General features: G+C 42.5%; 3 protein-coding genes and 1 non-coding gene across 5 annotated transcripts; 1 reads left to right on the top strand and 3 right to left on the bottom strand.

The window, feature by feature from the left end:
- The first annotated feature begins 1,345 nt into the window (after positions 1-1,345).
- Positions 1,346-5,681, top strand: aqp10b (aquaporin 10b). Its single transcript, XM_050034397.1, has 6 exons — positions 1,346-1,707; positions 2,533-2,659; positions 3,289-3,426; positions 4,671-4,789; positions 4,960-5,177; positions 5,281-5,681. Exons 1-6 carry the CDS (start codon positions 1,405-1,407, stop codon positions 5,471-5,473), a joined length of 1,098 nt encoding a protein of 365 aa, XP_049890354.1. The 5' UTR covers positions 1,346-1,404; the 3' UTR covers positions 5,474-5,681.
- A 1,781-nt stretch (positions 5,682-7,462) lies between these two features.
- On the bottom strand, positions 7,463-17,602 carry znf687b (zinc finger protein 687b). Of its 2 annotated transcripts, none has more exons than XM_050034796.1 (10): positions 17,502-17,602; positions 14,419-16,773; positions 12,519-12,814; positions 12,247-12,431; positions 11,858-12,034; positions 11,551-11,713; positions 10,855-11,205; positions 10,493-10,593; positions 9,638-9,725; positions 7,463-9,396 (listed from the first exon to the last, which is right to left on the bottom strand). In XM_050034796.1, exons 2-10 carry the CDS (start codon positions 16,757-16,759, stop codon positions 8,785-8,787), a joined length of 4,314 nt encoding a protein of 1,437 aa, XP_049890753.1. In that variant the 5' UTR covers positions 16,760-16,773; positions 17,502-17,602; the 3' UTR covers positions 7,463-8,784. The 2 variants fall into 2 exon arrangements, with proteins under 2 accessions (XP_049890753.1, XP_049890754.1); XM_050034797.1 differs by having other exon boundaries at positions 12,519-12,781.
- LOC126384570 (small nucleolar RNA SNORA13) lies at positions 11,339-11,474 on the bottom strand. Its single transcript, XR_007569315.1, has one exon. It is a non-coding gene; the product is annotated as a small nucleolar RNA SNORA13 (small nucleolar RNA).
- Positions 17,603-17,829: 227 nt separating the features above from the next.
- Positions 17,830-22,218, bottom strand: LOC126384151 (26S proteasome non-ATPase regulatory subunit 4). The gene is made up of 10 exons (XM_050035090.1): positions 22,148-22,218; positions 21,384-21,524; positions 21,143-21,257; positions 20,915-21,001; positions 20,692-20,760; positions 20,346-20,561; positions 19,514-19,622; positions 19,291-19,422; positions 19,125-19,177; positions 17,830-18,437 (listed from the first exon to the last, which is right to left on the bottom strand). Exons 1-10 carry the CDS (start codon positions 22,171-22,173, stop codon positions 18,267-18,269), a joined length of 1,119 nt encoding a protein of 372 aa, XP_049891047.1. The 5' UTR covers positions 22,174-22,218; the 3' UTR covers positions 17,830-18,266.
- Positions 22,219-22,879: the final 661 nt, after the last annotated feature.

Genomic DNA, 22,879 nt, shown 5'->3' with positions numbered 1-22,879 from the left:
GGCATTACTTTTTATGTTCAGCTGGATTCAAATCATTAGTCAGTGTCAGGTGGCTCTAACTTTAACAGTCTGGGACATACAGTCAGTCACAGGAGAATAGTTTCATATAATCTAAAGGAACTGTATAACCTAAATGATCTTTTTCATCAAATAAGCTCCATGATTAAATCTTAAAGAGATACCAGTAGTGACAAAGAAGGGGATAGACAATTAAGTTACAGGATGTTGCTGTAATGAGATTGATCTCTAAACTACTGAGCCTCTCTACAGCTGTTGCAAATGTCCTCACAGAGATCCTCCAGGCTGATGTGTCTAAATGTCTACTGTGTACAGTTGGATACAAACAGATGGGTTATCTACGTATAAGGAAAATGAGTTTGGTAACTATGTGTTGTCTTGCTGCTGAATGAAATTTTGTTATGAAGTGGAAGATAGAAACTCCAACCTGTTTTTGTGTTTTGCAGTTGTCTGAGAGCTGCCACCACATTGAGTATTATGCGATACACCCAATAATGTGTAACAGTGCAACCATTTTAGAGTTTTGCTGAAACATTACAATTTAAAACAGTTCCACAAACACGCACAGACGTGTAATGGGCCTGCACTTTATTCAGAAGTGTTTTTGATAGTGAGGTTTTAGCAAAAATGCATGTGTTTTAGAAGTGCTGAGTATATGACTGGATAAATGAAACTTGGATTATACTGCATGAGTGGTGTGAGTGAGGTGTAAATAGGTGTTTTGATACAGTTCTGCTGTTGTTAAACGTGGCTCGTTTCCTTCAGTTCATGACGAATTTTCTCCATTTTTGGATTCTTTGATCACTGTGGAGACATGCAAATTCAGTGTAACATAGGGTAAATTATTGACATGCAAATGGATACCTGGGGGGTGAAGTATTCCCACAATACTAATTCATCAATCATCACATTCTAGTACTGTCCGCAACTCTTGAAAGGCCGCTATGATTTAATTATCTTATCACACATGACAGTAATGAAGGTATGAGTAGAATGGTGCCAGCTCAAAGGATTTCCATCTCTCATCTTCTTTATTATTCCTAAAGATGCAATGTGGCACAAAACATTTTGTCACACATAAATTCAAATACATTATATTGCTGTGAAATGTATTTCACCTGAATTTGTGGCTATGTGGTTTTCTTTTTAGAGGACGAATGCTGAGCTGGAGTATGACATGAGGGGGGTCACATCCTGTTTGCATTCACAAAATAGAAGAAATACAACAACCAATCAGAGGAGAGGAAACAATCAGTACAAATTCCTCTCAGGTGAGATGAGAGCAAGCCATCCCAGTGGGTCAGAGTCAGGCCTGTGTGTGCAGGAGTGCAGTTCATTGCTGTGAAGTGTTTTTAATTATATTCTGCTGTGATTTTTTTTATTAAGATGTCCTACAAAGTGAAATACCCTCCTCTCCTGCCAGTGCGCACACCACTGCCTCAGCCGTGCCATAAAGTGTGTGACGTAGTCTACACCTCCAGTATGAAAGGGCAAACTCTGCTCAGTCGGACAGACTATGAACCGCTGTGTGGCTCACCTCATGACAGTGACCCGTCTCTGAAAGATCACCCGTTGCTGCAAGGTGTGGAAGAAACCGTTGGGATGGAGAGGCTGCTGAAGAAATGTCAGATCAAAAACCAACTGATGAGGGAGTGCATGGCCGAATGCCTCGGAGTCTATGTCCTGATTGTGAGTATCATTTGTAGCTTTGAACTTCAGTTAGTGAATGAAACACTTTGGTATATGTAAGAGTTCAACTACCTTCTCTGAAGTATGAAGATGTCAAAGTGCAGCAAAGAATTCACCCTTTAAAGTCAAAAGCTATGCTCAGTGTGCTCCAATATGCTGAGGCAAAGACTGTTTGTTTCCATCTTTTTGTTTTTACAGTAGCTGCAGCCTCGTGAAATTAACTGAATGAGCTGTGAAATACAGAAAACAATGAATTTCTTCTCAGCCAGATTATCCAAATTGTCTCTTGATAAGTAAACTCAACATCAAGTAGCTGTTAAATATAGTTTCCTACAACAATTGCATGCTTACTTTGTTGTTTTTGAATTAGCTAGTGAATCCACACAATGGATAACTGAGGACTTTGGCCTGAATGACAGACAGACTGAGAGGGAGAGAGCCAGTGACTGGGTGAGGATGGGTGAGGATAAGGAGCGAGGGTGGTGCATCATGGATGTGGACTGAAGCAGTCGTGTTTGTTTGTCTCTGCTGGCTGCGATTGTGTGGTTTTATTTATCCTGACTGTCTCACCCGTCGGGGCAATGAACGTTTACGACACAAATCATAAAGCGGGTTCATAAAAAGAGGAGATTATTACAAGGCAATGATGTGTGTTCAGATAAGAGTCTGGGCCAAAGCTGCTGAACCTTTCTGCCTGAAAGGAGCAAATGAGTTTCAAATCAAAGTTACATCACATCTAGAATATTGCATTTTCAAAGACTGTAGTTTAGCTTTTCTTTTTTTTCTATACATCTAATACAAATCACCATTATCATGTATTTGCAGCTGTTTGGATGTGGCGCCGTTGCCCAGGTTACCACATCAGAAGATAAGAAGGGGCAGTTTCTGTCAATCAATCTGGGTTTTGCTCTGGGGGTAACATTCGGGGTCTTTGTGTCTCGTGGAGTCTCAGGTAAGGGACTGCATGAACCTTACGTTTAATTTTGCAGAAAAGCAGGTCCCCAAGGTTGAGGATTACACGTTTAAAAAAATGTGTATTGTTAAGTTGCATTGTGGGTAATGTAGGTGCCAGGTTTTTATAAGGAAAGAAGAATGTCTGGGATGAAAAAACCCCCCCGATATCTCTATTTTTGGTGACTCTGACAGTGTTATGAGTGCTAAATTGATGGGCACTGTCTTAAAGGACGTCTAACTTACGCCACTAACATACACACAAAAAATAAACCTGACATAGGCACAGAATTACGGTCCTTTTTGATCTATTTGTTGAACTATTAACTACATTGCAAAAAAAGACTGAGTGCCAAAAGAGACAGACAATCCTCTCTCCAGCCAAAAAGAAAAGACCAAACCCTCCCCCATTTCTGACCCCTTCTGTGCCCCTAATATTATTTCAACAGTCCCTAAACTGTGCAACAGAAATGCCTGTAATACATTAAATAATGTCATCTTTATTCATTGTGCAGTTAAAATGTCTTCAAGATAGATATGTGCATGCAAATGGTATTTAAGAACATCTTTATGAGACAGAAATCTGTTCAAATGATGAAATGTTTGATTCTTCATTCTTTCATTCATAAGGTGCCCATCTGAACCCTGCTGTATCTCTGAGCTTGTGCATTTTGGGCAGACATCCCTGGATAAAGCTGCCGTTCTACATCTTCTTCCAAATATTCGGAGCCTTTCTGGCTGCAGCCACCGTTGGCCTGCAGTACTACGGTGAGTCTTCAGCAATGATCACTGCAGTCCCATTAACACTGTCACCAAACAGTAGAGCAAATCTTCTATGTAAAATAATTATATTACAGTTACTAAATACATTTTGGTGATTACAGTGGGGTTACATCCGAATATATTCTTTTCAATATAAAAGTTTATTTGCAGAATATAACGCTCATTCTTTTGCTTTGCATCTTTTTGCCATGCAGGAATGCCTTTTTTTGGCATGGCCTAAACTATGACATTCTTATGACTTTTTCAATGACATACTATACTAAGACTTTTTTTTTTTACTTTTTCAATGACATACTATACTAAGACTTTTTCAATGACTTTTTCAATGACATACTATACTATGACATTTCTATGACTTTTTCAATGACATACTATACTATGACTTTTTCAATGACTTTTTCAATGACATACTATACTATGACATTTTTATGACTTTTTCAGTGACATACTATACTATGACTTTTTTTTATGACTTTTTTCAATGACATACTATACTATGACATTTTTATGACTTTTTCAATGACATACTATACTATGACTTTTTTAATGACTTTTTTCAATGACATACTATACTATGACTTTTTATGACTTTTTCAATGACATACTATACTATGACATTTATATGACTTTTTTTTAATGACATACTATACTATGAATTTTGTATGACTTTTTCAATGACATACTATACTATGACTTTTTATGACTTTTTCAATGACATACTATACTATGACATTTTTATGACTTTTTTCAATGACATACTATACTATAACATTTTTATGACTTTTTCAATGACATACTGTACTATGACTTTTTCAATGACATACTATACTATAACATTTTTATAACTTTTTCAATGACATACTATACTAGGACTTTTTATAACTTTTTCAATGACATTCTATACTATGACATTTTTTATGACTTTTTTCAATGACATACTATACTATGACATTTTTATAACTTTTTCAATGACATACTGTACTGTGATATTTTTATGACTTATGATTTTTTTCATAACTATCTGACTTTTTCATATCAATATATTGGGGGAAACATTTGAGTACACTATATTTTAGGCTTTGGCTACAAAGACAATACTTGTTCAAAGAACCAATTATTTGTTGGTTTTGGTCTTTTTAATGAGATTTGTTGACAATAAAACTTTGAAAAACGCTGAATCTCACAGGATGTTTTTGTATGTTTTCCCATGTGTGATGCGATGTTTGCAGATGCCATTCAGGCATTCGGTGGAGGTGAACTGACAGTGACGGGTCCCACTGCCACAGCAGGCATATTCGCCACCTACCCAGCTGACTACCTCAGTGTGTGGGGAGGAATCATGGACCAGGTAGATACAGTCACTTCCTTTTTGATGATTTAAAGGCCTGTCACTCACATTAGGATGAATTAATACCATTTTGCCTTCATTAAATCTGTTATTCTGCTCCTAAATATACAACAGGATGTGCACACAGCTGCCCTTCTGCATATATATCTAACAGTTACAATGTTACCCAGGTTATAGGCACGGCTGCACTGCTGCTGTGTGTCCTGGCCATTGGAGACCAGAGGAACGGCTCTCTCCCTGACGGTCTCCAGCCTGTACTAGTGGGAGCAGCAGTGCTGATTATTGGCATCTCAATGGGCTCCAACAGCGGCTATGCCATCAACCCTGCCAGGGATTTTGGACCTAGACTGTTCACGTTCATCGCCGGCTGGGGAGTGGATGTTTTCAAGTAAGTAGTTGGACTCAGGACATTAATTTTATCTGAGTATTTTAACCATGTAATTTGCACTTCGTTGCCTCACATTAATGAATTAACCTTTCTGTCTTTACAGGGCTGGAGGTGGTTGGTGGTGGGTGCCCATAGTGGCTCCCTGTGTTGGGGCGCTGTTGGGAACACTGATCTATGAGCTGATGATTGAAGTCCACCATCCTCTCAGTCCGTCTGAGCTCCAGACCTCATGTCAGGAGGCCACTGAGGGCAAGACAGAGCTGGAGCTGGAACCAGACTGTGAAAAAGCCACTTAGTGGTAAAATCAAGCCACAGTAAAGAGGTGTCATGTATATAGCAAATACTATTTATCGAGCACTGCCTATTGAAGCTGTCTTTGTAAATGTCTGTGACTGATTCACTGGAACAAATGGAGAACTTGACTTGTAGCATTATTTCACATGCAAGCACAACCTAATCTAGTTTCCACTGAGTTGTTTGAAAACTATTGAATAAAGAGCTATAATGTTCAGTACAAATGTTTAGCGTGTTTTTTTAAACGGAGGTACGTGTAACCCTAAGGGTACTTTGGAGTACTGCAGGGGGTATGTGAGACTTTTTTCAAATACTGATTTAAAAAAAGTGTAATGCAGAATTCCTAAAATAATCATATCATTAACCTGTAAGTGCAACTTATTAAAAATACACAGTTTAATGAATGAATGTTCATGCATGTGTATATTCCACTGGTTAGTTCAGTATTACACCTCTGCACCGCGCTCATACGATGGCTGCCGCTAATATCGGGACAGTGTCACTGCAGAAGCATAGCGCCCACCCTACAGTTCTGCCCTGGTTAACACTGTTTGCTCTGTCAGCACTGTTGTCGATGTTTAATGCTCTTTATGGAGTTAGCTGTTAGCCGCCATCTCAGCCACCTCCATGTTGGGAACCGTGTCCAGACAATTCATTCACTCTGAATTTGCATGGAGCCCCTTTAAGTGTTTTCATTTACAAGGTTGTTGATTAGTAAACCAGACACTGATGGCGCAACCTTGTCTTGTACCTCTCTATACAGGCCTTTTTTTCCAACCAAAAATGTTTTGCAATGGTTGGTGGTGGTTACTTGCCTAAAAATATTTCAAAGGGAGTACATTGTCGAAAAAAAGTATGAGCCACTGATCTAGCACCATCATGTGGTTCAACTTTTAATATGTCCAATACTTTGTTTTAGACATTACCATATGCCTTGACTGTACTTTGTGTTTGTGTTTAGTGCTAATTAGCAACATTAGCATGCTAAAATGCTAACCTACGATGATAAACACGGTAAGCATAGCTCATAGCGTCGCTGTGCCTACAGACTTCACATATGAGAACAGACAGAGTCTTCTCTCCATACTTGGGTGTTCATCTCGTCTGCATTTGTACACGTTTTCTGAAAGCTTAAGGATACGGACGAAACATACCACCATAAATTGTGGGAGCAGTGCAGTAGTAAAGCGAGACATGACTGTAGGACATGAGAAAGACATAGCAGACCTGAACAAAAATGAGGAAAAGAATTCTTCGTCAACATGTTGGGATGTATTTCATGGCCCCACAGAAACATCTATCATGCTGCCTCTGTTAAAAGGTGGATTATTACGAGCTACTCCACTGTCGCCATGTTTGTTGTTGTCAGAAACTTCTAACTCTGCCCTCTAGTGAATACATCTATGCCAACGTAAAGGTTGCATGAAAGTTTGAAGGTAGTGACCATCACAATGTTTGAAATCAACATATCTGTATTTATACATAGAGTGAGTATAAATAGGCCTTTACTCTCATTGCCCTGCATCCTTTATCATTGGTATAAATACATCCACTAGAGGGCACTAGAAGCAGAATTCAAAGCTTCTGAAAGCTACAAACATGGCATGAGTGGCGGAGTTCGTGCTGTAGACACCAGTGGTCTGTAAGGGCCACTAAACACACTGCCACAGATGCGTCTTGCTTAAACTACGTTACACTGCCCCCATGATTTTCGGTGGTACTGTTCCGTTTCATCCATATCCGTTAGCTTTCAGAAAACGTGCACAAACGCGGACTAAGTGAACACAGAGTATGGACAGAAGGCTCTGTCTGTGTCTGTGTCTGTATCTAACATTGAGCATAAAAGAACCATTAGTTTTGTTAAGCAATAATGTGAATGCGATATAAACAGAGAACTGAAAAGAATCCAATCTGAAAACAAAAGAAGCTGAAAACTGCTCTGAATTCAACCCTGACCTCTGCAGATGAAACTGCTGCACAAATCCATCATCTCTTTTACACATTTATTTCGAAACAGCACAAAAGTGTATGGCATTTCAGCAAGCAGACCATAACCATGGAAAAGAAAATGACATGAAGTTTCCACTATTGAGCTATATAAATATGATATCATGACATATAAAAGATACAAACAAAAAGAAAATCCACTCTTGGGCCTCCATCACGTGACCATGAAGGCTGTTTTTGAAACATACAAAAGAAACGTGAGAACAGCAAGCACTGATTCTGTAGATAAAAAAAGAACCATCTCAAAGAGATAAACATTTGTATTCATACACATTAAGACAACACAACCCCCGCACTCTCCCTCTGCTTTGTAATTACAATGTATAGCTACCTCTGGGGGGGAAATCTTTTAAACTTCAAATTGTTTGGAAAAAAAGGGAACAGTACAAGTACAAATACTATACGTATTCACATTATCATAGCAAGTTACTAAAACCAGAACGCTTTCTTTTAGTGTAATATGTATTTACATGGCAAAACGTACACATATACTACTGGCAGGAAGCCTGACCTCTCTTCTTCTTCTAGCTTAACGATTAACAACATCACACATTATTCACACTACACAGGTTACAGACCTCCAGTAACCTCGTCTCCTCATAAAATGCTGTCAGATTCTCTCCTCATGTCTCTGTTGTAGGTAAATCAAATCAATTCGACGCAACCAACTCACACAGATACCAACAGCAGTGATGTGTTTCGTATAAATAAATATTATAGCAACATAAAAATCAGTGTTAAAATTCTCCAAACACTCCTCTTCATGCTCCAGATGTCTTGAGATCTTAGCATGAGATCAGTTTTAGGATGTTAAAGCTGATCTCATGCCGGAAAAATGAACAAGGACAAGTATGAATACAACAAACAATGTTAGGTACAAAAATATCGGCACTACAGCTGTCAGGAGTACAGTGGGAGGTGAATGTATTTAAGTGTGTTACATGTAAAAACAGGCAGGTGGCTACAGTCAGTGCAGAGTGATTGAGATGGAAGGACAAGACGTATTAAACACAGTATGGCTGATATATAAATGCTTTACTTGGGAGGCTGTTTGAGTGCCTTTCCACTCGAGTCTATCACAGGTGTGTTCAGTTAAGTGACCAGTAATATGATCAAACATGCAGTTACAATCGCACAGAAGATGTGCCATAGATTAGACTGAAACTGTTTATGGTGGCTAAAAAAACTGCACAGGAAGCAGCTGTTTCATTTCAGGATCAACATTCATGTTCTATAGCCTCTCCCCGCCGTCACGACCCCCAACTCCTCATTGTAGACGATCTGTCTGTCCCCCGCCCCCCCTTCTCTACTGGGGCTTATCTGTCTTGTGTGCGGTGAGGAAGGCCATGCCGTGGGTCCTGAAGTGGGTGTTGAGGTCCGAGGCCTTGTCGAAACGCCGGCCGCACACCTTGCAGCCCAGATTCCCGTCTCCGTCCTCACCCTGTGCCTGAGGGGAGCCCGCGGGCGAGCCGTCGGGAGAGCCGTGTGCACGTGGGGTGCTGCGGTCGGCGTCACCCTGGGTGTCCCGCACACGGTGAGTGATGAAGCGGTGCCGGCTGAGAGAGCCGGCTGACGCGAAGCAAACGCCACACTGCAGGCACTGGAAGGAGGCGGTGTCGGCCCGGTGCTGTGGGATGTGGCGCTGAAACTCCGCCCCGTCCTCCGTGGTAAAGCCGCAGGGGACACAACGGAAAATGTTGTCTTCCTCCTCCGGCTCATTAGGTGCCGACGATGCAGATGCAACAGATGCCCTGGTTCTCTTTGCAGGACCTGCAGCACCCTCCTCACCTTCCTCGGTGGCGTTTTCTTCTTCGTCTCCTGCCCTGACTCCAGGAGGTCCACCTTCACCGTCCTGTTCTGAGGAGCTACCTTGTCCTTCTGCCCCTGTGGCCGCACGCTTCCTGGTCATGGGTCTATCCTGAGGACACAAAAACAGAGAGAGAGCGTTGGCAATACTGACACACAAAACAAACAAACAGAGCGAGGGGACTCGTATATACAAAATATTATAGTATGCCGTTTCTGCAGTGAGAATATAAAAAAAATCTAACAGAACTGACTTTTTTTTAATAATAGGAAATGAGGCAATATGTGTGTTTAGCTTCAGACTATCTATATCCAGAAACAGGGAGACCGTTATGAACATGGTCTTAACTCACCTGTCCATCTGTGGTTCTGTGATGAAGCCGAATATGCTTGTCCAGTAAGAACCGACTACCAAAGGTGCGCTTTCCTTCTGTGCAATATCTGAAAAATAATTTTGCAAAGTCAAATCAGATTTTAACAAACTCTGAGCCTAACTGATATAACCTGGCGGATATTTGGGAGTTTGTAAAATTCTAATTACAATATCAGGCAATAGTAAAAAAAGACAAAAAAAAACAAAACAGAAAATGATTTTCATAAGCACATAACTTTAATAAAAAAAAATCCAAGGTATGTGTATAAAAATAAGTGACAAAGACACAAACTGAGGCATTTTACAGTGTACAACTCAACACATCAGAGCTCTCTGGTGGACAAACTATGTAACAGTCAAACTGTTTCTGAAGGTCCTAAAACCAGTTCAGCATTTCTGTACTGCAATTTAATGTTACTTATACATGTTAAAATAATGAAAAGCTCAATACTGGTTTGTTCAGAGACTCCGTGTTTGTCAAGAACAAAGGACAGTGATCCGACGATATATGTACTAAATCAAGGCTGCATATTTTCACCATGATAACAATAAAACATATAGCACATAGAATAATAATTTATATAACTTGTCCAAAAAGCAGGAACCTCTATGTGCTCAGCTGAGACCTGGTATTTTAACTTAACTGTTGAAACTGGACGTTATGTTAATCTAGAAGAAGAATGTGTCGTCTAAATGATAGAGAAAATTAGTTTCAATTTTTTCTACTATCCTTTAATTTGTGCATTGTGCAATGCTTTGTTTAGTAGGATAAAAACGAGACAAACTATACGGCAAACTATAAAACACATATTTAATGAACGCTTAAGTGACTCACTGGCAATGGAAGACTCTCTTGTTGCCCTCGTGAATGACACGCTCGTGACGTCTCAGGCTGGAAGACGTGCTGAACGTGCCTCCACAAATACGACAAGGGAACTTTGGAGTTGGCAGCAAACACACATAAAAACACACAGAGAGGCAGATCAGGTAAGATAAAAGAGTCTCAGTCAAATGTGCTACAGTGCAAACAGGAAATTAACAACAGCCTCCCTCACAGTGCTGGTGCTTCTTATTCTGCTTTACCACCATGAGTGGAGGTCATCTTTAACTCACACAGTGCAGGTAGCTAAATAAAATGTTCTGCTTCATCATCAGATTAAACACAGTCAGACTAAAATATATAATAGTATGCCACACCTTGCCGTGCTCCATCTTCACATGACTCAGATAGTCATCGTTGTCGGTGAAGGTGGTCTGGCACTGGGGGCAGGTCCACTCAGTCTGGGGGGGTGGATGACTGCCGGCCCCCGGGGCGGTTGAGTTAGCCCCTGGAGCCTCGTAGTCTTCATCCTCGTCATCATCCTCTTCCTCCTCCTCTTCCTCCTCCTCCTGTTCCCGCCCCCAGTCCTCTCCGTCAGAGTTGTCAGGTTTTCCAGAGGATTTTGATTTGAGGCCAGACGGACCGGATGTGTTGGCGGGGGCCGAGGCAGGGTTAGAGGCATCGGACTGAGACTCTGTCTGTTTGGCGGATGGTCCTCTGTGAGCCGTCTGAGAGGGACGACAGTAAAGTGTGAGAGAGAAGAGACACACACAGAGCATTCAGGATTCATTTACCATTGAAATACAGATTTACTGAAAGACAAAAGATGACTCTCAAAAAAACATTTCTGGTACTAAAACATTTTGTACTTGGTATAGAACTTAGGACAAGGTCACCGGGGAGGAACCTTGCTAAGGCCGATCCAAGACATTGCTGTATGCCTTAGTTGACACCACATTCACCGTAGAGAGCAATGAATGGGCAACACATAAAGGCAAAATGGTAGTTCATGATTTGCACTGATATCTAAATTAATATCTAAAATGTGTGATGTTTCTAATCAGAAAACGCACCTTAATATGCTCCATCATCGATCCTTTCTGGGCATAGAGCTTCGTGCAGTCAGGACACTTGAACACATGCACTTTTTGCTTGGCTAAATGAGTGTCAAAGTGCATGTACAGCAAGGGTTTTTGGGTAAAAACCGTATCACACATCACACACTTGTAGATCATTCTGCAAAAGAAGAGAAATACAAAAGAATTTATATATCAGGGAACTACTTTCAGATTTATGATCATAGGTTTTAAACATCCTCTGACCTTTAAGAAAGGGCTGAAAATGTGCCATGTATTGTTTTGGTCGTAGAAGTATACATACTTGGCCTGTCCTCCAGTGAGTGTTGGGTGCTGGGTGCTGATGTGGCTCTGGGCGCTGGGGGAAGACTTGAAGGCCATGGGGCAGCTGGGGCACTTGTGGAAGACCTCGCAGTGAGCGGTCTGAATGTGTGACTTGATGGAGTTCAACCCTCCGAACACGACCTGGCAGCTTGAGCACCTGGACAAGTTCATGATACACGATGTGATGTGATATCGCATGGACAGGAAAACAATTTTAAATGTAGTATCCTAAAACAACCGCTACACTGAAATAACTAAATGGTGCTCTTTTTTGTGCTACCTGAAGCTATGTGATACGATCTTTTAGCAAATCATTACAGTGCTACTGTAGGATTCATGTGTGTGATGTTTGAGGACGTGTCTCAACACCTGTATCCAATGCGCCTGGCAAAGTGCAGACAGGCCTCCTCCAGGTGGGTCTGGAAGCTGGCCTGCCGGGCGATCCCACCACACTCAGGACAGACATGCGGCGCTCTGTGTTTATGGATCCTCTGGTGGGCGGACACGGCACACGAGTTGGGCAGCATCATGGGAGGCGAGCATTGTGTACATGTCTGAAACAGAAACAAAAAGTGAAGTCAAACAGTGACCACCAGCATTTCATAACAGCAGGTTATCAGCAGCCTGACACAAAGACTCACTGAGTTGGGAGCAGCTCTGATCTGCTGAAAGTGGGTGACCAGCTCAGCCTTTCCAGAGAACTGTGTTTGGCACTCTGGACATTTGAAGTTGTTGTACTGCAGCCCTTCTGCCTTTTTGCAAGGCAGAGGCATCAGTGCTTGGGGGCCCTGAGGTGTGCGGCGGACCGGCCGAGGCTGAGCTGCTGCTGGGGATGAAGCATCCTTCATTGGGCTGGAGTTGGCGGAGACGGCGGGGCCCCCGGATGTGGTGGAAGGAGAGGAGACTGGAGGAGAGGAGGACGAAGAGGAGAGCAGGCCTGGTCATCCACAGGTGGAAATCAGAAGAGACAGATGGGACGTGGTCAATGGAGATGAATCGCAAATGAAAGAGGAATATATATATATATATTTTTTTTAATGAAATATCACCAAAATAACTTATTTTTGTGGTTCTTGCTGTTCTCTGCTTTAACAGAAACTAAAATATATCATGTAGAGCTGAAACAATTAGTCAATCAACAGAAAATGTACAGGCAAGATGTTTTATTGATTAATTGCTTGTCATTTTTTAAACAAAAATGCCCCTGACTGTGTAGCTCCAGCTCCTCACTTTCACAATATTTGCCAGTTTTTAAAAATCTTTTATGACAGTAAACTGAATATCTTTAGGTTTTGGACTATTGAGCAGCCAAAACAAGCGATCTGAAGATGTCTCAGAGAAATTTGATGGATAGTTTTCACTATTTACTGATGTTTTATAGAGCAAACAATTAATTGAGAAAATAACTGACAGGTTGCAGCTGTAGCATGATGTTAACACCATAACTGAATGTTGACTGCAAAAGCATCAAACACACTTCATGCAGAACTCATTCTGGGGCTGCAACGAATGGGCAATTACTTTGTCAATCAATTGAAAAAAAAAAAATTAACATACAATTTAATGATCGATCATTTGTAATTTATTGAAAAAATTCTGTTAATGACTTATCAAAATGTGAGAATTTTATGCTTTTCTCGGTTTGTCTTATCTTTGAGTTTTTGACTTTTGGTCGGACAAAACAAGAAAAACCTGACGATGCAACATTGGGTCCTGGGAGACTGTTATTGGCAAATTTCTCTATTTTCTGACATTTTATTGACTAAATTATTTTTTGATTAAATCATCATGAAAACACAAGTGTTTAAAATTACAATTGGTAACTTCTATAAAAATAACTTTTTGTTTTCTTTGTTGAAACTGTCACTATCCATGCAGTATTATATGATACAGATAATCTCCTAGTGCCACTATTGGCATTTGCAAGTATCCACCACACCTGAACGAAAATAGCTAATCAGAGCTGAGAAGACTAACGCAGCTCTCAATCATGTCAATCACAGCTCCTGAACTGTGGTCAAATTGTCAAACTAGACAGCGCTGATCAAATATGAGTCAAGATTCTGTTACTGCATTGCCTAATTCTCCCCCGACACATTTTTAGAAACATATTTTGGTGTACTGTTTAGCTGTAAAATGAGAAGGTTTGTGATCCAACAGTCATGTTGAAACAGCTGAGTTAAAACAAAGCACACCACACCAGCCAGAGCAAACATTCTCATTTTACAGCTAAACAGTACACTAAAATATGTTTCTGAAAACACTGAGGTGAGAAATAGGCAATGCAGTAACAAAATTTTGGTTCATATTTGATCAGCGCTGCCTAGTTTGACTGTAATTAACGAGCAGTGACTGCCAGCTGCCTCAGTTCTGATTGGCTGTTTTTGTTCACATGAGATGGATTCTTGCAAATACAATTAGAAGCACTATGAGGAAGAGCGGGAGTTTGATTTTTTCAAAGACCATTTGTCTTTTCATAAAAGTTACAAACTGTAGCTTTAAACAATTATTTCAATAACTGTTAGCTCCCACTCTACTTACCACCGATGGGTGTTATGTCCTGCTGTCCAATCATCTGCTCTACAGTGACAGGCCTCATGACCAGGTGTGAGCACTGCATGACCAGCCCACGCTCCTTATGCTCCCTGGCATGCAGCAGAAGACTGCACTTATTGAAGAAGGCCAACCTCTTAGCACAATGGTTACAGGTCACCTCGATACGGAGTGATCGTCTGTCGTAGTGTCGAGCCAGGCTGCGCTCCAGGGCGAAAGCATCTCCGCACTCCAGGCAGCGATATCCTGTTGCTGGGAGCGGGAGACCCCATTCAGGTGGTGGAGGTGCCGAGAGGTCGGGTTTGTAGCTCGGCAAAAGGTTCTTACTGTTAAGAATTTTGTTAAAAGCCTCAACAAGGCTTGACTGACTGCGGGAGATGACAGCACCTGTGCTGTTGACGATGGAGGCGGGTTTGTTTGGCTGGAGGGCACCGCCGATGATGGTGCTGCTACCTCCATTAGCTGTCTTATTAGTGGCTGTACGTACGCTTATTCCTCCAGCAGCAACTGAGAACTTTGGAGAGGAGGCCACAGCGGGAGTTGCAGGCAGGGCAGCAGATTTAGTGATGCTTACAGCAGTCGCAGACACCTTGGCCTTGTCAGATGCAGCCATTTTGTTTTGGACTTTCGTGGCGGCAGCTAGCATGACGCTGCTGGCTGCGAGCGTAGACACAGGCAAAGCATTGAGAGCACTTACTTTCTGGGAAGTTGTCGTCATGTGACCAGGGGAACCTTCAAGTTTTTGGGCCTTGTTTCCTAACACCTTACGTTCCCCAGTTTGAGCTTTAGGGTCCAAACCTTTCCCCGCAGCACCACCTTTAGGCGCCACCCTCGTGACAGTTCTGGTGATTCCACCTGTGGATGTTTTAATTGTTTTTATTCTGACTTTGAGGGGTCGGGCTGGAGCTCCAGAAGCAGCTGGTACAGCAACACCTGCTTCCCCTCCGTCAGTGGCAGGAGGTTTAGGCTTGCCATCATCTACCTCCATCTTCTCCTCACTTGTTCTCCCATTTTCTTCCTTGTCAGTTTTGCCATCTGTGACCTTCTCTATCCCGTTTCCCACTTCCATCTCTTCCTCCTCCTCTTTGGGCTCCCGCAGTTCAGAAGGGGGTGGAGTGGAGGCCACTGCAGGGCTGGAGCACCTCTTAGCTGCTACTTGAGCAGTTGATTTTGGCATCTCTGGTTCAGGACTCTCTGGTGAGTCTCTCTCCTCTATGACGTGTTCTGGATGCCTGTCCTCCAGCTGGGGACTCTCTGCTGAACCAGACTGGGGTGTTGATGAAGTCAGAGATGCCCCTGAAGGAGTGTCCCCAGGTTTAGGATGAGATGCAGTAGAGGATGTGGGCTGCGTTGAGACAGAATCCGACTTGTATCGTCGGCTTAGCTGAGTGCAAGTCGGGGAGTCTGGGTTCTCTTGGATCACCAGTGGACTCCCCAAATCAGGGTCAGAATCATCCTCCTCCATCTGCTGGTGCTGAAATCCAGCAGGGGCACCTTTGGGACCTCCATTAAAAGGCTGAGATGAGTGCAGCGGGTGGGACGAGAGGGCAGAGGGTGGAGTAGGAAGCAGAGGCTTGGAAGGGGGAAAGAAAGGCGAGGCTAGTCCGACGGCCCCGCCTCCAGCCAGAGGAGACGACCCAGCTGACAGAGAGGAAGATGAGGGTAATGATGCTTTGACACCATCTGCCCTCTCTTGGCCTGTATCCTGCTGCTGCTGGTGCTGCTGCTGTAGGAGTTGCATCTTCCTGGCCCGGCCCACTGGATCTCCAGACCCCTGTGCCACAAGTGGTTTAAGTCTGTTGAAAATGTTCCCTCCTGACTTGTGAGACTTGGCTGCGCCAGCACCTGCTGCCTCTGAGGACACTTTAGGGGTGTTAATTGACCATGGCGCTCCGTTAGACTGGGTCTGGCTGAGGGGAAGGGGCGTAGAAACACCAGACGCCCCAAAACCGTTGTGGTTGAGTGCCTCAGATTCAGCCATTCCAGGGGCACACGCACCTAGTCTTGGACCCACATCTACCCCTGCAATCACATCAATAGGGTCCTGCTCTGTGTCTCCCTCCCCACCATCTACGGTCTCAAGGCGCACTTTATTCTTCACAATCACACTAACAATTGAGGTGTCTGCCTGGGGGTCTGAGGGGCTCGGCGGTCTCAAGGATGAGCCAACACCCACCACGCCGTCTGACTTTCCCAGGGGTGCACCTGCAGCTCCATGGGGTCCCTCTGCCTCATCTGGGGCAGACTGGATGGCCTCTTTGGCATCTATGTCAGGAATGTCAAATGCTGCCAACAGGTCATCAAAATCTGGGGTCTTCATGTCCCCCATACCGGGATTAACTCCTGTAAAAACACAGATTCATTCACATAGTAGCAGCAGGAAACAAAATACACTGGCATGACTCTGCCTGTGTTGTTGTCCATCAAGCTCTGCCTTGCTAGCATGCTACAATACCTCAATATGCAAAACATTAAAATCGACCATAGTCTTTAAAATGAATACATTTTCGTTAATTCCGCGCATAAAAAGTCTTGCATGCATCTTCATTTGACACAAACTAACAAGCTAAAGCTGGTTAGCTTGTTATCAGGGAAGCTAGCTAAGCTATCAGGATCCTGCACTAGCATCTCTGTTAGCCAGCTAGCGCGCTAGCGGCGGCGTTTCTGCATCCAACCCCTCCTCTGGTAACAGGTTCAGCACTAATTTGCTATGAATGGGACACACTGCTCCTACAGTGCTTTTAGTGCATGCTTCGGTTTGCAGTGGTGACCGTTAGAGAGTCAGTTCAACCGGGACAGCGTCTCGTAGCAGCGACCTCGGTTATTTTGAGCTAGCGATATTCCTTCCCGACTGAAGCTGGCTAGCTGGCCGCTGAGCTCCAGCCAAGACAGAGAGGGGTCATTTAGCTAACTAGCTAGCGTTCGCCATTAAAAAAAGCAACTGGAGCGGTTTGCTGAGGTATGGTTTGACAGCGAGAACAACCCGGTGATCGTAGGGTCGACGATGTCACAGAAGAGGATGGCTGGGATGGGGATTTACGTTTAATATTTCATGTATTTTGATTGTTTACCTGGATATGCGATTCCCGACTATCCTAGCTCGTTTTCAGCTGAAAATGCTGCGCTTCCCGTCACGTGACCGGAGACATCCTATCAGGATGAGATAGCGCTGGAAAAATGCATGGAGGATGCTGCAAACGACACGTATATTATTTCTACTGTGATTGACATAAAACATTAATACATGTCCTCACTGAGCTATTTTTAAACCTCACGAGGAACCCTTTGACCAGGTGTCTCTGCATAGCACACACCTTTCTGTCCACCCAGTCTACTTACAGCACTTGTCAGCAGTATGAGGATCTAACCTGAGGGCAACAAGAACACCAAGAGGCAACATATTTATACATAGCTTTTATTGCAAAAAACACAAAGACATGACAGGAGTGTGGCTAACTGTTTAAGAGCCTGTCATCACAAAGTCTCTCTCCTCATGGGTCAATTATCAGTAATTATACCATGTAGACAAAATGTGGGGTAAAGAGCGTACAAGGCAATATGAGAGTGGGGCCATATTACATGTTTAGGATGATATCAATTTATATTACAGGGCAGTCCAATTTTACACTAGTCATTCAGTACTGTTACACTGGTGCTTTTGAGTCTGACAGAAAAAGATGGTATTAAATGTCAGAATGCTGTCTCATGCTGGCCTATCAGTGCGACAATGCATCAGCAATATTTTCATATATTAAAGTAATCCTGCATTAGTCTGCAATTGTTCCGTTGTTTTTTTCTAGATGATGTCTAAAGATTGTGTCCGTCTCTTTAGTTCCTCACTTCTTCTTCTCTTCATCCTTTTTGCCCTCTGGCTTGTTTCCAGTCTGGGAGGCCAGGGAGCCCATGGCGTTGCGGATGGCCTCGTTGTTTGGGTCAACACCAGGCAGGTTCTCCAAGACGCTCTGAAGGAACTCAGGGTCTTGCATGACGTCATAGTCATCTTCCTCCTATTCAATTACAATAGAGGATAACATAGATTAGAATGAATTAGGTCTTCATTTAAGAGGTTTTGAGTACCCAAACTATGCCTGCTCATCTCATACGCCACTGGCTCCAGTAGTGTTTTTACATTTCATTCCGCTTTTTATGTCTGCAACCTCCTGTCTACGATGGGCTTGCTTGAGAAGTGCCCTCGTTGAGGACTTGGCTCAGATAAATCTGATCCCCTTTGATTTGGCGGTGGGAACCTCTAGCGACCGCATGCCTTTGCTGACGTCGACCCCAGCAGGATTCAAACCCTGGACCTTCAGCATGGAAGACGAGTGCTCTAACCATTACATTAGAGAGGCCCTCAGTGTTTACATTTCAACATTTTCAAATTAAAAATGTCATAATGTCAAACTTTGTTGTTGCAATTGGGAGAAAATGTAAAAATCTTTAGCTTCCACTTACCGTTACCATTCACCTTGGGAGTCAAACACGTTTCTATGTACACAGGCCTGTACCTCTGACTTTTTAAGATATCATCTGATGCAGGAGCTCATTTGTAAATACTGATTCACTTTTCCCTCTCAGACTGTGGATGCCAGAACTAACTCCTCTACTTCTTGCAACTCTGTGAGAATGCACAGGGGCCAGGAGAGCCCAATTTCACAATTGCTTTACAGTTTCATTTGAAACATATAATGTCTCACCTTGGCAGATTCTGCAGTGTCCATGGGGGCTTCTGTATCCATTTCTCCATACTCTGTTCGCAGAACAAGTGAAAAGAGCTTATTATCTTCACAGACACACCAGCAGCTTAGTTACCACAAGTGACAAAAAGAGCATACATTTCTATGATAATCAAATGGAACGCACCTCCTCCAGCAAGAGACATCTGCATGGCGTAGGCAATCTGCTCCTCCTCTGTCATGCTGCTGAAGTCAGGAAGCACTGCCGCACCACTCTCAGGCTGAGATACTGACATCTTCAGTAAGGCCTCTTCTGACTCTGTGTGAAAATCAATCCAAACTAAGTGTCATCCCATCAAATCAGCATTGTGTCATAAGTGAAAGCTACTGTCTGTCAATCCTCCAATTACCGTCTGCGCTGGGTGTGGGCATGCCCGCCTCAGCTGCAGAAGCAACAGCAGCTCTGCGGGCCTCTTCCTCCTGCCTCTGTCGCTGCTCCTCCATTGATACACGAAGGGCCTACATGAATGCAGAGACAGCACAGTGAGAGGTGGAGGCAAAGGGCATGTCTTCTTGCTCTATTTTTTTTGCTAACAAAACAACTGAGCAATTCAGAACTCAAGTTTCTTGCATCCCTGGCCATTTCTCAAGGATGCCCATAGCCTGTCATGGTCTTTATTAAACTCTCTCTTTGCAGCAATGAGATTTTAGTGAGGAACAGCGACACATTCCTTTAGTGTTGCTATTTTTATTACTATGCAGCCAAGGTTGGAAATTAGCATCAGCCACCAGCCAAATGCTGGCAAAATATGCAAGTGACTGCTAGATTTGCTTTACTCACCAGTCAAAAAACAACTGCAATCAAGTGAGTTTTTAATTCACCATTTACAGTGGCAGGTGGACAAAAAAACCCTATTTGCAGCATCACATTGGCCTCCTACGTGTGGATAAGTTTCTAACCTCAGACTGGTTCCAAGGAGCTGATACATGTCTTTGCTATGTAAACAGCATCTCATACATTGGTGTTTGAGTATCTAATTAGTTTTCTGCTCTATTTGTACAACTACTGTATATCATTAGTTCATAATAAGCTATGTTTTCACATTTCTGAGTTACTGTAACAAACAGGATTGTTTCCTTTGAAGGAACCCTTGATTGTCTCTCTTGAGTCAATATATCTTGGCCAATATTTATGCTGTAAAAAGTCTGCTGGCGCTTGACACACATCCTTATATTGCTTACCAGGGCAAGTTCTGGATCGGCACTGGGATCCACACCAAACTCAAAGTCGCTAGCACCAAGACCCATCATAGAGCCTCCTTCACCAGCCAGGATGGGAGAGGAGAGCAATGCATCAGCCAGACTGGGCCCTGGAGGAACTGTGACCAGGTGGGAGCCTGTCCCCTCCTTCCCATTTAAAGTATTTATAAAAGCAGTCAGCTTCTCTGTGTTCAGCTCCTGAAAAAAAACAAAAAAAAAAACAGTTGGAGACAGATGGCAAGACAAGTTAAACACTCAATTTCTAAATGGGAAGAAATGTCAGGTATGGAAACCACGAAAATGCAACATCATGCTTTCATTTACTCACCTCTTCTCCGAAGTTGATAATATCCACATTCACTTTCTCTTTTTTCAAGCGCTTTGCCAACTTGACCAGCTGCAAAACCAGCAGGTTGGGATGAATAAAGACAGACATACATTGGCAGGTTTAGACAGTGGGAGAATGTGTTAAACCTATAATGTATAATTGGTATAAAAACATTAACCTCTGTGGGATAACCACAAAATGTGATACAGGACTTTGAACTCACATCTTTTTCATTATCCTCCACAGGACTCCCAACAAAGGCGATGATCCTCATCTTGTGGTTTTTTCCTTGTCTGTGTTTTAGAGCCAGCTACACAGGAGAAGCATAACAAACACATGACTATTCAAAGAAAGCAAAACCCTTTTATTTATCAATTTAGTAACTGCTAAATGGAGGCATTCTCCTAAATTAAAAACAATCATTTTAATCAGTAACATCCAAGTTACACACATGGGCCACTCTGATGCCTGTGCAGAAGCAGATCTTTCCTTTGGGCTGGACAGCGTGGAGTTTGGACAGGATGCGTCCAGAATCTGGTGTCAGTGTGGTCAGGACCTCACAGTTACTGAATGAAAACAAGACAAACACCTACAGTTATCCATCATCAGTAACAATGTACAGCAAAACTAATTGTGCTATGACGTGTTGTTCAAGTGACATGAGGATTGTCAGACCCTCTTTGAGAGCTTACTTTGCCATAGTGATGAGGCCCACATTGTTTTCTGGATTGCTTCGTGTTTTAGAGTGGCAAACAATGTTGACAGCATCCTGTTGAGCCTGTAGCCTCGTTGGTAGAAAGTCTCCATTTCTCATGTATTCACTGTTGTCCACACTGAGAAGGAAATATCAGTTTAACGTGGAGCTGACACAGCTAACGTTAGCAGTTGACATGTCATTCCCATAGTTAGCTAGTTAGCATAGGCCTAGCAGCTATTTTACATATGTAGGTCAGCTCGGTCCCTCTTCACCATTAGATCTATGTGGGAAAAATCTGTCTTCTTCACCGAGGTCCCTAGTTGGCGTTCAACAACCTTAAACAGCTGCCGCTATCATATAAAAACAGCATTAGCATGGATGGCTAACGATAGCAAGAGGTGACACCACGTAAGTCGCTGGTCGAAACGACCAATTAATCGGGGTTATCAGTTGATTCAATCAATATGAAGCACAACAGTGTGAGGAATCGCGTTTACAAGTGTCTCTGTACATGTGACAGCTACACAAAGACTTTATTAGGACAGCAAATCTGAGCTAACTTTAGCGACAATGACTCAGCCGGTCGACACTGCGTTAGCCTGGCTAAGCGTCAGCGTCAGTTATCAGCCACTTAACCGAGAGATGAACTCAAAATTCAGGTCAAAGAACTGTTTATAAGAGTAATTATTTATTATGTTTCTCTATGAGCCTCTAACAGATCAACAAATACACAAAATGAGGCATTTGTAGAGTTCTTACCAGACCATAGTACTTTCAAGCCCCATTTTGGAAACTTCTTGTTGCTTTCTGTCGTAATCGTACAAGCTCGAAGGCTATTGGATAATGGCTGAGCAAAGCGGAATGTGATTGGTCAGAATCTGTAATCTATAATTTGTAGATGAGAATGACAGAATATAACACAATAGATGGACAGTTAAACTTCTGACTCAAGGTACACTTACTAGCTTTTTTTTTTCTAACTTGAACTTTTAACTGTATTTTTTTAAGTCATGGATGGTTTACTTTATTTACCTTTTCCTCTTTTTAAATTTTATTTAGGCTATAACTTTTGATGTCTTGTTTTGAGCACTTACCTTGTTGTTGAAAGATAACATCAAATTGATTTCCTTTGCCGTAAGCAGATGATTTTTAAAATAATAGGTTTAGGAGGAGTCTTTCAAAATTACTCATATTTTACTCTGCCAGTCACTACTTCCACAAAAAATACATAAACACAAACTGATCTTTCTGTGCTGAATACTTAAGAGCCAGTTTTACCTCTAGTTTGGTTTGTTCTCACAACAAGAAATTCAGGCGAGACTTTTGCAGGTTTGTCATCGATCGTATCTTTAAAGACCTATCATTATTGATGGAAAATGTGCTGTTTGGATTCTATGGATTCCCCTATTACACCTCTTGTACTAAATCTCCATTATGTTCTTTTGTTTAATTAAAAAAGATGGTAGTGCTTTTATTTAGTTGTCATGGAGA

Source organism: Epinephelus moara, chromosome 22, assembly GCF_006386435.1.
Source record: "Epinephelus moara isolate mb chromosome 22, YSFRI_EMoa_1.0, whole genome shotgun sequence".
Taxonomy (NCBI): domain Eukaryota; kingdom Metazoa; phylum Chordata; class Actinopteri; order Perciformes; family Serranidae; genus Epinephelus; species Epinephelus moara.
The sequence above is the reverse complement of the archived record's forward strand: the minus strand, read 5'-3'. Positions and strand labels throughout refer to the sequence as shown.

Bases quoted from the DNA above. Each gene is read 5' to 3' on its own strand.
- aqp10b (XM_050034397.1), top strand. From the start codon at position 1,405: ATGTCCTACAAAGTGAAATACCCTCCTCTCCTGCCAGTGCGCACACCA. The intron at 4,790-4,959 runs GTAGATACAGTC...AATGTTACCCAG, and splicing joins GGGGAGGAATCATGGACCAG to GTTATAGGCACGGCTGCACT. The intron at 5,178-5,280 runs GTAAGTAGTTGG...CTGTCTTTACAG, and splicing joins TGGGGAGTGGATGTTTTCAA to GGCTGGAGGTGGTTGGTGGT.
- LOC126384151 (XM_050035090.1), bottom strand. From the start codon at position 22,173: ATGGGGCTTGAAAGTACTATGGTCTG. The intron at 21,002-21,142 runs GTGTGTAACTTG...TCTCCTGTGTAG, and splicing joins CAGGCATCAGAGTGGCCCAT to CTGGCTCTAAAACACAGACA. The intron at 19,623-20,345 runs GTAAGCAATATA...GCATTCATGTAG, and splicing joins CCGATCCAGAACTTGCCCTG to GCCCTTCGTGTATCAATGGA.
- znf687b (XM_050034796.1), bottom strand. From the start codon at position 16,759: ATGGGGGACATGAAGACCCCAGATTTTGATGACCTGTTGGCAGCATTT. The intron at 12,432-12,518 runs GTGAGTCTTTGT...TTTCTGTTTCAG, and splicing joins TCAGAGCTGCTCCCAACTCA to ACATGTACACAATGCTCGCC. The intron at 10,594-10,854 runs GTGTGGCATACT...CCAACTCCAAAG, and splicing joins TGAAGATGGAGCACGGCAAG to TTCCCTTGTCGTATTTGTGG.